Source organism: Salminus brasiliensis, chromosome 19, assembly GCF_030463535.1.
Source record: "Salminus brasiliensis chromosome 19, fSalBra1.hap2, whole genome shotgun sequence".
In the NCBI taxonomy this organism is placed as follows: domain Eukaryota; kingdom Metazoa; phylum Chordata; class Actinopteri; order Characiformes; family Bryconidae; genus Salminus; species Salminus brasiliensis.
Window position 1 is genome coordinate 19,882,756 of NC_132896.1, and position 13,598 is coordinate 19,896,353.

A 13,598-nucleotide genomic window follows, 5' to 3' on the forward strand; every position below is an offset into this window, starting at 1 on the left:
AATGGCTTACAGCTCAAGGTTTCTAGGTCACAGCATTGTTTCAGCGCCACGTGTTTTGGTCTTCGTCCACTGTATGGATGCTTCAGCTATAGCTTAGCATGCACTGTATTTTCTCTGTGTGGCTGTGTTGTACTGTGACGGTTTGGTGTGAATACATGTAGTGTTACACCCCTTACAGACACACACACGCAAACAAACACACAGACATTTGAATACACTTGGCCTTAAAAAAAGCACTCATCCAGCAACCAGGCAGGACACAAAAGGACGAATCTACTCTCATTTGCTCACATCATTAAAACACACAGAAATACACAATATGCTCATTAGCTAAGACAGACCTGAAAACAGCACTAATTAAAGGGCCCTTATCCTAGACTTTCTTTTTCATAATAGAATTTGATGTAGTATTTAACCATTTGTAAACCTTCAATACAATGCCACACTGAATATGGAACAAACAGCACAAACAGCCTGTTTCGAAATTCACAGTTTTTGTGATGTCATTAAAATCCTCACCTCTTCAGCCTTCTTATCTGTATTTTCCTATTCCCACCCACTACTTAGGACTCTGGCTAACGTGCTTCCTCCAAGTCACGTGATGCTGCATCTTTTAAAAACTGCACCTTCTGTTACATCAGCTAAGTGATACCCGCACTGGCTAGTGCTGTGCTAACCGAAGGGGGAGAAAAAAGGGTCATCATGTCCACCTCGAGAAAGCTGTGCCAATTGTGCTCTCTGGGACTCAGAGCCATGGGTGTTGAAGGCTGTGGCACCACAGGGGATTCAGCCAGTGAGCTCTCAATAACACAGGGCCAATGTTTAGACACCTTTTGGGAGCTCAGCTACAAATTCTCACTGTAGTTATAAGGAGAGTGTTAGCCTGAACTCCTTTTTGAATGAATCACAGTATTATAATATAATGTTATGTAATATTATATAATATAAGCATATTTTTCTTAAAGGCATAGATACAAAAACAGACTGATTAATTCTAAGGGATAAAGAGAGGTTGAGAAATGGTTGTGTGAAAATATATCTGACTGTTTAACTGAAACTTTAGAAGTAAGTCTATTTGGGACATTTGTGTGGGACTATGTTCTAAAAGGTAGAGTCAGAAGGTAAAAAATAACAAGAAACTGTTAGGATACGGGCCCTTTAAACTGCATCTTCAAAAGATTGATCTAACAAATGCAAAAAATGAACTGTTTTAACAGCATTAACTCACTACTATAAATGAAGTTAGAGAATCTAAGGTACATTTAATGACAGCTTAACAAACTTTAAATATTTAATTACTAATTATAATCCAATGATTTACAATACAGTCATTATTAGACATCCATGTCAAACAGTCAAACATGCATTCATGCACCAACACAAGCAGAGACTAAGCTAACCTCAATATTTACATCATAAACAACTTCATATCAGCTATCTTTCCCTATCCATCCCTGTCCATATCCCTGCCAACACAAGCCACAGTCAATTAGAACATAAACACACGGTAGAAGAACTGAGGGGGGTCACAGAGCTGGTCATTTTGTGGTGGGTACCCATGCAGGTCAGAGTGCGTAGAACAAATCCGGTTGTGGGCGGTCAGAGGGAGGGGTTATACATTAAGTTGTTGAGGGAGTTTACAACATAATTCCAGTTCTGCACATCTGTCAGTCAAAAGGTGAGGAAGGGTCTCAACTTGTCTGGCCTATGCTGAGTCACTGGGGTCATCCGTGTGTGTCATGCAGATGTGTATGTATGTGTATCTGTGAGTGTGATGAGTTTGGTGGACAGGGCCTTAAACAGGACAGCAATGGTCCACCGGGTCGCATCTAGGGTTGCCAACTGTCTAGAAATTATGGATTGTCCTTTAAAAAAACAAATAAATACCCTGTCTGCAAATTTGTACACACACCTACACTGTAAGAAGTATAAGATCCTTGAGGAACTTTGAAAGGTTATTCGCTTTGAAACCTCTTAAGGTGCTTTAAAAACCTTTAAGGAACCTTTTTTTATTTTAAAAACCTTTTCTTGAAGGTTCCTTAGGGCTTCCACAGTTACAATTTGAAGAACCTCCAAAGGTTCCTAAAGAATGTTATACCTTTGACAACAAACCTAAGTTTGATGAAGTGCGTTAGTCAACAATGTGCAGCAATAATTTCTAGAGATAGTATCAGGTAATCTTCTACATTCAGCAAACACTTTAAAAACAAAAAGGGCTTCCAATAACATCAATAAACATCAAAAACACCTAAAAATAATGCAAAATAAACAGCTTCCTCAAGGAACCTTGCAAACTTTGTGAACCTTGTGAAAGTTCCTCAAACAACAACCTTTTTCAAAGAGATTTCTCGAGGCCCCTTTCATTTTTACAGCGTGGAAGATGAAGTGGGTTGGGTCCTATTCTTCTGTTTTTAATGTGCTCCTGGTCTAAAATAAAATGATCAAGTATGACGTGATCCATCACAAAGAACAAAGTCATGAAGCAGCATTTATAATAGAATTGTTCTACCCATGCAGCTTCAACACATACCGAAACCAGTGGTTTAAAAAACTGAACAGTATTGTATGTATGGTAATGTGTGTATGGTAGTGTATGTCTGAACAGAGATAACAGTAAAAATACATACTGCATGTTCTGCAATACTTTCTTTTTGCTTCTGGTGGTATGAGAGATGGGCAGAACAACAGCATTGTGAGGCACTGATACTAGCACACAGCTAGTAAGAATAACTTATGTTTTTGTTATGGACTTAAGTGAAGGATATTCACAAGTCAAGAAATCAGGTTACACTAGTAGGCCAATGCTGCATTACCCAAGGTCTCTTATTGATGTAGACCCCAGATTGTGTTACTAAACAAAATACATGTTGTCTATATGACGAATAGGTGCATTAATAAATGATTATTGCAGTAATAATTAATGCAGTAAAAATACTGTTATTTCAAAAAAATATGAGGAAGGGTTCCTTTCCGGATTTCTTCTTAATGTTCAGATGAATCACATGAATTGAAATGAATACTTAATTTAACTTAAGTTAAAAAGGACTGATTATGTTTGAAACTGCAACAGTAACGGTAGAAAAAGGTATATGTATAATCAAGGCCAATAAACAAATGAACAAACAGCTTCTCTGGAGCTGCAAGTAAGTAGTTATTTAAATTCCACAACAATAAGCTATTTGCAACCTGATGTTGTAAACAGCTAGTTTACAAAATCAGACCACGCAGGTAGCATCAAGGTCTGTTAACAGCTATTTTAGGGGTAGTAGGAGAGAACATAATTTCCTTTTTTTTTCAAATCCCTATGTTGACAGGTATGGCCTGAGACATTTCATCAGTACTGTGTTCTCTGTATTTTTGATGTAAAATGTGTGTTTGGTAGATTGGGTACAAGTAAAACAGAGATTGTAGGATTTATTTGTGTTATTAAAAAAGGAGGCCTACAATACAATAGTCCAGAAATCCTGAAAACAAAAAGGTTGGCAACCCTGGTCGCATCCCGAACGCATGCACACTCCATGGGCATACAGACAGGAGACGACAGACAGACTCGGCAGACTTGGGGTGAAGGGGAAAGGCTCATCTCTTACTGAGCGTCTGAACACTGAGGCCGCACCTGCCCACTCTCTCCACGCTCACATTTAATCCACTTGGCTAGTCTGGACAGAGCTGTGGTGATACACCCTGCCCTGCAGGAGCTGGTATAATGGGTTTTCTCCTCTGAACTCCTTGTGCTAATTAGATCATTATTTACATACGATTTGGTAAAGATAACTTTATTAGGTTCAAATTATAGTTCCCACTGCCTCTGAGAAACACGAGAATAAAGAAACACCACATACAGCGCAAGTGGGATGTGTGTGAATATAAAAAACCTTAATTGGACCACTCCAATGGTCTAGAAAGAACTTCCAAAATGTAGTATATTAAGGACTACTAATTAAAACCAAACACAATTAGCATAAATCTATGTAAAGCATGTGTTAATGTGCTCTGTAAGGGTACAGCAGTAGCTCTGTGCAGCTCGTCATGAGTTCACCAGATCAGGTAGATATTTCAGACTAATGGGACACACTACAGTACCTTAATCTTATATCAGCATCACTCCTGTCAGGTAAGGATTACATCAGTCTGTCAAGACCTTGTCTTTTTTTGAAGTCATAATAACATAATAACAGCCCTCAGAGCCATGAGCAGGCATTAGGGGGCCAGAAGCACCCTGCACTGTGATACTAAATAGTATATTTATATTATTAGTAAATATACATCTGGGCATTCTTCATTAATATCTACTGACCACTGTTAGAAAATGGAATAAAAAAATAAACCGTGTAAGGGGTGTGCATGCCAGTATAACTCTTTAACTTGCATCTTGTGAGTGCACAAACTATGCTGTCGCAAAAAAGAAAGTAGCGGCTGTGGCTTCTTTACAACCTTGATTTATATGTATCAACAGTATATGATTATTAGCTGATAATTAAAAAAAAAAATCTTCCAAAAGACTATTATTGTTTGGTTTATTTATGTTGGGCAGCAGAACTCTCAAGCGTTTGGAAGCCATTGTGTGTGATCATGTTAATTAATCCTGAGCCTTGGACATACCAGTAGCAGAACTCATGTTTGGACTGCAGATGCAATTTTTCAGTGCTATGGAAGGCTGCTGTCAGAATCAAGATGAAGGAGATCTTGAACACCAGCCTACATTTCTGGGGGATCATTAAAAAAGATGACTATGAAGAAGATCACTATGCTAGCTAATAGAAATGGAGCTATGTTTAAACAACTGCTAGTCATTGGTGATCGCTGAAGAGGACAGTCCATCAGCAAGGCACGACTGCACAACTTCTTCAAAGCCTTTTTAATGTATAATTCCAAGCTATAAAAAGTATCTGTGAAAATATAGCTGTTAACGTCCTTAAAATCAGGTTACTGATCGCTATGAAGTGACCCTACCCACCCCTCAAAAACATTTCTGACAATTCTGCTGTTGGGTCTGCATGACGGAAAACTGGGATACTCCCCAGACCTAAATTCACAATTCGGCACAGCGGCAGAAATGCTGAAATAGGTGCACACAAACTGAAATGTGAACTCAGTTTATGGAAGAGTGGGCTAAAATGAACAGTGCACAGTTTGTCAAAGGTGGGCCCAGCATCCTGATGTGTGCCAAGGCACAGGAGCATGTCTGTTGAACCAGTCACACACAGATTTGGACCGGAACACCCCACATTTATTATCTTGGAAAATGGGAACATCCGTGTTGAGATTTGCTTGGACATGAAGCAGAAAGTTATTGGACGAGTGGGCTAAAACTCATCACAAGACTGGTGTAATCCTTACCTGACAGGACTGAAGCTGTTAGTGAGGCCGGGTGTTAGTGTTACCTTAGAAATTGTGAATTTTGAATTTATTTGCCATTTGTGAAACAGATATATTCTAATTACATAAGAAATTATGCATGCAACTAACCTTTTGTCTGGTGAGCTAACTTTAAACTTCAGTTGCCTTTTCAGTTTACTTTACACTCACTTAGAAACTACTGCAGTGCATCCAACAACAAAGGTAGCATAGTGCTTCTGTTATACTGTGAAACTGTAAAAACTGTGAAGACTAAATGTAAGCCTGGGGAGAGAGACCTTCATTGCGGCCCATTAAAACAGAGTGAGAGAGATACAGTAAGGATGGCCCGTGGCGCAGTGTTGAGGGTGGGGGGCCGGGGAGTTTTGGGGGGGGGGGGGTTAACTGAGACGTTACAGCACAGGATCATTGTGTGAACTGACCTTGCGTCCGGAGTCCGTGCTTCCACACTCGCCTTTATCGTACCACCATTTGTTTTTCAGTTTGTCTAAGACGGCTTGCTCATTGTGTTTCAACACCGCTAGGTTTATGGGGATTCTTCAACCAGGGAAATAACATAAATAACATGGCTCATGTTATTTTATGTTATTCGGCACACAACCAAACACACACACACACTTGCATACACACCCATCCTCATCAACTTAAGGGTTTATCTACATTTAGCTCCACACATACTCTCACACTCACTCACAGACACTCTCACATCAGAAAAAATAATACATTTTGACAGTTCATAGTGAAAGTGATATGCATTAATACTCCATCTAGCCATGTTGACTTGCTCCCTGCTGCAAGATGTGTATTACTATATCACTTTGGGTAACCGGCAGGCTGAAAACACTCTGCTGAGGCTTTTTTAGCCGAAATGCGCACCCCCCCAATGCACAAGGCACCCAGGAAACAAGGTATTAGATGAAGTAACACTTCTTCATTCCATTCTGTGACTTTTATTTTATTATTTTGAGCAGTTTTGGTCAGAGTGTTTGGTCAGCATGGGGTTGCCGGTTACCCACCCCGTGGTGCTGGATGTTTACCCGCTGGGTTTGTCACATGGGGGCTGACCTTGGAATCACCTCCCCCGCTGCCGCACTCGCCCTTGTCGTACCACCATTTGTTTTTCAATTTGTCCAACAGGCCCTGCTCGTTCAGTTTTAACACTGCCAGGTTTACTGGGTTTCTTGAAACGATAATGAGACAATAGTGTGGTCAGTGGCAGTTTCAAGCAGAGTCTAGTGCTGAGCTTAGCGAGAGTTCGAGGGGTTAATGCATGAAGCTGCAGGCTTGAGCTGAGCCTGCGTAATGCGCTATGTTAAGGTATCTATTCATGGAGAGCAATGCTTTTGTTAGTGGCCTTTCGCAAATGACGGGTTTTACCAAGCAGTGGGCAGGGCCTCATGGGATAAAATAAGATCAGTTCAGCCTTAGATGTGCTTGTGGTTACCGTTAATGGTCTTTCCCCGTTCATGAGGTGCTTGAATATGCTAGCCAGCATAAGTCTAGGTTACTTAGTAAAGGATGCCTGAACTACTCATTCCTTTCTCAAATCAAATCTCAGGAATAGCATTGCATTTATATAGCAATCACATATCCATTATGTTAACCCTTAGAAGTCACAGTCACCAGTTTCATTGAATTACATGATTTATGATCACTTGTATCTCCCTGAACAAGCAGAGAAATTCTGTGCAAAGGTACTCAAGTACTTGGCCAATCGTTAGAGATACTGATATTTTGATTAGAATGTTTACTACATTCTATTGTAGAAATAGAAAATGTACATAATGTGCAAAATAACAATTTGATTAAATTCCAAGCATATTTTTTAACAGAACTGTAATAACTAAGAGTTCTGCTGGTATTCATGAGTATGTAAATGTTTTACATTGACTGTTGTTGAGGAAGACGTTGTCTATCGCAACATTATTCAATGCATTTGGAGGGTACATGGTTGCACTCTTATCCTAAAAATTGTTAATTGAATTAAATTGAAATTATTTTCTTTTACTTTTTAATAGAATCTAGTAACAATCTTCCTCATGTGGAACTCTGGAAAATACTCTGCCTGGTTCAAGAAAATTACTTGGACATTAATTTCTGTCTTTTTCTTTGCTCTGCTTAACAGTCACTTAGTTGCAGCTGTCTGCTATAGACAAGCCGTAGGGCAACACAGTGAGGCACCAGGTTCAAATTCCACCTCAGCTAAGGGGGCAGTGGTGGCTCAGCAGTTAGAGCACCGGGCTATTGATGACAGGGTTGTGGGTCCGATACATGGGCTCGGCAAGCTGCTACTGTTGGGCCCTTAAGCAAGGCTCTTCACGCCCTTCGACAATTGCTGGACACTGCTCTGGGCATTTGTCCTCACTGTCACTGTGTGTTTGATCACTGCATAGATGGGTTAAATGGTGGAGGCCTTTTTCCATTGGTGACCAGCACACATGGTGAATATGCTTGTCTTGTCCTGTCATTCATTCACTACAAGGCGGTTGCATGATGTGATACTCCTCACACAAAGTGCTGGAAATGACTTGATTGTTCATTGATTGAAATGACTTGATTTTTCTCACTTAGAGTGCAGGAACAGACTTGAGCATTACAGTATTAGTTTTAAATTTTTATTGCATTTTCATTTTATTCTATATTATGTTTTCTTTCATGTATTTCATGCGGTTTTGTGCTTATATTTATGTATACTATATATAAATAAACTTGCTTAGACTGGAGATGGTGCAGCTTTTTCACTACAATAACTATATTAACTACTCTAGCTGTTAGCTAGGTAGAAGAGTGTTCAAAATCTGAGGACTGAGCTGATGTAACATATTAGTCACCTCAGATTTTTTTTTTCTATTTTGGAATAACAAAATTTTTCTCAATGTATTCCTCTGCACACTGCAAAACGTTTGTGCCACGGATTTTTAAAACACCTTAACACCAGTTCTATCAGCAAACATTTGCACATCAAAATTCACATCCATATTTCTAACAGTTCTATCAACTATCAACACGACATTTATATTTGCAAGCACAAAAGATATATTTTACTATTATCTAAATCTGAAGGTAATAGTGTATATACAATCTTGTTAATCCTTCATATTTTTGGCATGTTCTTGCCAATAAACAGAAAAACGTGCAGATATGAACCTGTACTTCTAAGGGTTAGAAATTGTCTATGTGGTTTATCATTCCTCAGCTCTCAAAATAAGAGGAATATGAGCAGTTAAATATTCTAGCTTAGCCTCACCTACATAATAAACAGAACATCTCAAAAGGGGAAAAGCCATTCACTCTTCAAGCACATCTGAGGCATTTGTCTACCCCTAAGTCTTGCACACTACCCACAGTTTAAAGGCATGGACACACATTTGATTGCACAGCATCTCGCACAGTGGACTGGTCAGCAATGCAAACAAACACGATCCACACCTCTGCACCTGCGGGGAGCGATTCTGCCACTCAGTAAAACCCAATGAGTTCTTTCTAACCCCAGAAGAGCAAGACAGAAAGAAATCAGAGAGAAAGAGAGAGACAGAGAGAGAGAGACAGAGAGAGAGAGAGAGAGAGAGAGAGAGAGAGAGAGAGAGAGAGAGAGACAGAGAGAGAGGGGAAAGAGAAAACGAGTGAGAAAGAGAGGGAGAGTGCGAGAGAGTGTTCATGAGGAACAGACAGCTACATTCAGTCTGATGAGATACGCTTTAGGAGGTGGCAGTGCTTTTGATGAGATGATTTTATTGACTGAGTGCAGTGGGGAATGGGAGCTGATGGATAAGGAGGAAAGGGCAAGACACAGCGGTCATCTGCAGTTACTTCACTGCTCTACCAGCTCAGGGTACAGCTCTGAAAGGGACAAAACAAACACAGCCTGCTACAGCAGTCAAAATGCATTGATGATCGATTCAATGATTCACTTAACGGCGAAAAATCTAATTTACCGACTTTGCCTCCTTCAACCAAATGTTGCCAATCAGCCAAAACATGCTTGCTAATGTAGCTAACAAGCCAACTAATGTCACTTAATGTGTAAACTGTACTGATTACAGAGATTGTGAGCTGATGCTGATATCTGAACATTTGTCATGTACATGTGTGCAGATGCCAATGCATGAACATATGTATACTAAATTAATATATAGGGTCTAAATCTATCCGAATAAGCATTAAAGGAACGTATCCAATTTTTTTCTATACGGTAGAAAATATAAATGCAGTAAAATATGTCTCTTAAACTTTCTGCTGTTCTGAAGGTCAAAAAATACACCATTAACTATTGATTCTAAGACCTGTCTGGGGCTGATCATTGTTTAAGTGAATATCAGCTGATACTGATCTGCTTGATACTTGCTTATATCCTTGTTTGCCTCTAGTGTAAACTGCATTAAAACTTTGCTGATGCAAAAGTCTCTTAATCATTAGAATAAATACACAAATAAACACTTATCAGCTGAATAGGAAGCCTCCTAAAAGGCTAGGTCAATTAGGTCATTATCTGATAAATATATATTGGAGTTCTGTTCAGACAGGCCACTGATGACTCCACTTGTAGAATTAGATGTAGTTGGTCATGTTAAGCTACATTGGACATGTATGTATGACTGAATACAGCTATAGTGTGAAGTCTGCCTATTAAATTAAACTGCGCATTTTGACCGCTGTGCTCCACACGTGGACAGCATAACCATAACAAATAACATTCTGTATTTGTGCGTAGGACCCTCATCGCCCAATTGCCCTGCCAGAGACTCCTGATGTCTTGTGTACTGTTTTGTTTCTCAGTGTTGATAGCCTGTATACTAGTAACAGTCAAGTTCCTTTTCAGTGCATGAACACTACATCAGATCTAAACAGGTCACTTGTAAAGGAGTCACTCTCTGGGGGTTTATCAGAGTGCAATGAAGGTCCGGCACAGTGAATGTGGGTCATGCAGGTCGTAATTCAGCTAAAATGGAAAGAGCACGCTGACTGTCTATCTCCATCTCTCACAAGAGGCAGAAAAGCACTTTGGCAAATTCAGTTCCTTTTTCCCTCTTGCTGACACAGTGACGGCTGCTGAGTATTGAATTTAATTCAACTCCTGCCTTAGGTGGCATGTTGAAAGTAGGTGTTTTTACATCATGTAGCCAATGTCTTCCCCCCCACCCCCGCCACCCTCCCTCTCCTACTTTCTTTCCATCCTTGCTCACGTTGCTATAAGGTGACCCACAAAATGACAGTACAATCGCTAGCAGGTCTTTCCCCCAAGGAGCTTAGCTTATTAGAAGGAGATGGAGTTTATTGAGGTTATTCCAGCAGCTCTAAATTGCCCTTCTGAGCCCCTTATTGCACACGACTGAACATAGTATCACATGTGCAGTGGTGTATTAGTTGAATGGTGTATTAGTGCTAAACAGAAGCAATAAAACTGATGACTGCACCATAGGAACAACAGTACAAATAACAAAGTGAAATACAACTGTTATGCCATATGTATTTGGAATGAACAACACAATTCATTAAGCTTGCCCTTCATTACAGTGACTTGCATGAGACTGAAGTGGAAATACAGCATATTTTTAATATTTGCCTGTTCATTTTATATAAGGGTATAACAGTTTACACAATATTGATAAACCCACACTTGCATTCAAATTGAGAAGGTCTTATTTTGCAAAATTCACTGTCAGTGATCAAAACTACATCCTACATCCTATTCTAACATTATTCGCCACATTTTTCATTCCCACCTTGATGCATATTACTGTTGACAACTTGTCAATACTATATATGACACATTACTGTTCTTGTATGGTCTGCTTTTTGATTGTACCCTGTATATTGTATACTATCTGAAAATAATATGTACTGTCTATATATTGTTACAGTACTAGAGAGTACTAGACACTAATAGCCAGAACCAAATTGCTTGTGTCTGTCGACATACTTGGGCAATAAATCAGATTCTGATTCTAGCAGTTTAAATGAGTAGGGAGAAGGCTTCATATATTTAACTAAGGCTGCTTTCACATACTAGTCCACACTACAGTTTATTTTAAAACCCTAAAATAAAACCCTAAACCCTAAAATGTATTAATTAATGAGATTTTACCATACTATCTAAGACATTTTAGTACCATTTGAATCCACATTTTTAAGGACAACATGTTGCTGGTAAGTAAGACATAGGTAGGTAGGTAGTATTTTGACTGTTATAAAGCAAACTATAGAAATAAGCCCAGGATATTAGGATCTTAATACTCTGCATCACTTTTACCTGCCAATAAATCAAGCCATAAAAACCTAAAGCAAAAGTGAAAAACAATAAATGCAGCAATGCTGACTTGTGGTTGTATAGTCTCAAGCTAATGGCAATGCTAATTGTTTATTATTTAGTTTATTACTACTAATGCAAAAACAACTGTGAAGTATGAATTAGGGTTCTATTTTGTGGCATACAAAACTTACATACATGGTCTAAGGGTTTAAGGCAGATAGGTGGATGACTCAATTTAATTACACATCTGGACATTGCCATCATTCTCTAGTAGCAGACATCCTGTGGCAAAATAACTCACCTTACCAAATAATACTTGCGTGTCTGAATAATACTTAAGGTGGAGTTTAAATGGCTCAAAATTGTGTTTCATGCGTCAATATATGTGTGTTGTTACATCTCTATTTTTACACATATATTCTAAATATATAAATGGCTTCACAAACCACAATGAATGAATGGGTTATTAATGTCCAGGCTATGTCACTGCACTCAAACAGCAGTGTTCAATAACAGCTGAAGAGAGTGCTGTTTTTCCACCATTTCTTATGCAAGCCCTAGAGAAGAAATCAGCAAAGAAGCAGAGAATCTCTGCTGTTGGTGAGAGCAACAAAGAGTTCTGGGCTGATTCATGCGTCCAGCACTCACACAGACACATCACTACGCTGCGTGGCAATGGAGGCTACATGCTACTGCCTGTATTCCCAGAATTCTGCAGAATTGCAGCCAGTACTGCAGAAATTGTAGCTTGTGTACTAACAAGTTAAAGGGATTTTCACGCTGTAAGAAGACAACAATGTCTTACAGACCTTTTCCAAAGCAGAATTCGCAGACTCTCAGTGGTAAACATGTATTGATTATAACTGTCAGTTCGTATTCTGAACAAGCAACTCCAACCGAGTCCCTAAAAAACAGCACACAGCCTCCATTACCACTACGTTACAGATTCCATTTGCTTCCACACAATCCACATAGCGTGCATGCAAAGCACAAGAAGGGGCCACAGAGGGCGCTATGCTTTTACCTAAGCATTGATCCTTTAGGGGTGGCAACTCCGTAGCCTTTGGAATCCAGGTTCCCGCCCACCTTCATTGTGTCGCAGGGTTTGCGCTGTTCGATGTACTCGTTCATTGTGGACTCCAGCAGGTAGGCGTACTTCCCCTTAGACTTCCTTACCCTCATCACTCCTTCATCAGTGGTCTTCACAAACACAGAGGGGTCTGCAGACTTCATGTAGGACCACATCTTCTCAAACACAGCGATCTTCGACCTCTGGAGAAGCAAAAAGACACAAGTGTGAGGGAAGGAGCTGTTGCTGTACAGGAAAAAGACTCAATGTAGAGATTTGACAGATGGACAGTTTTACAATAGCAAGAGCTTGATGTAACATAGTTCAATATGGCTGGTGATCAAAATCTATTCTAAACAAATCATCACATTTAGGCATTTTAACATTTAGCAAAACACCAGTGCTTAATTGAAGCCACCTGTGTTTAGAGACCTCCAGCTGTGTTGTGGGACGTCTACATTTACATATAATTTGTGTTTCATAAAACAGGTTGTAGGATGACATTTTTGATATATTTGACATTGCATGTCCTGCAATACACAACTATATCTCGTTCAGCCCTATTAAAAACCCTTCTTACCATATCAAGAGAGCAATCCATTTTATTCTTTTGATGAGAGGCTGTTGCTAAAAAAACCTTATCCCGAGGACTGATAAACGTACCTTAGCATAGAGTTAAGCTAAGAATTACATACGGACATGGATACGAACAGAGCCTTCTGTCCATACTCTGCATTCATTTTGTCCATATTTGTGCTTGTTCTGTAAAAGCTTATGGACGGAAGGGAGCAGTACCACTGGAAGTCTTGGGGGCAGTGTAGATAACAGCTCAAACGAAACATGACCACTGCCATATGGACACGACGACAAAGACACTCTGGCATAAAAGGACCATATGGTGAAAGAATATTCTGGGTGTGA

The 13,598-nt window shown here is 39.5% G+C and overlaps 1 protein-coding gene across 2 annotated transcripts in view; it reads right to left on the reverse strand.

Moving 5' to 3' along the window:
- Positions 1-13,598, reverse strand: part of gria1a (glutamate receptor, ionotropic, AMPA 1a) — a 125,350-nt gene that overhangs the window by 8,744 nt on the left and 103,008 nt on the right. The window contains exons 13-14 of one of the 2 annotated variants that reach the window (XM_072663427.1): positions 12,633-12,880; positions 6,424-6,538 (exon numbers count right to left, since the gene is read on the reverse strand). In XM_072663427.1, coding sequence (XP_072519528.1) covers positions 6,424-6,538; positions 12,633-12,880 — 363 coding nt within the window. Of the gene's footprint in view, positions 1-6,395; positions 6,539-12,632; positions 12,881-13,598 lie in introns of both variants that reach the window. The other variant, XM_072663428.1, reaches the window with a different exon arrangement.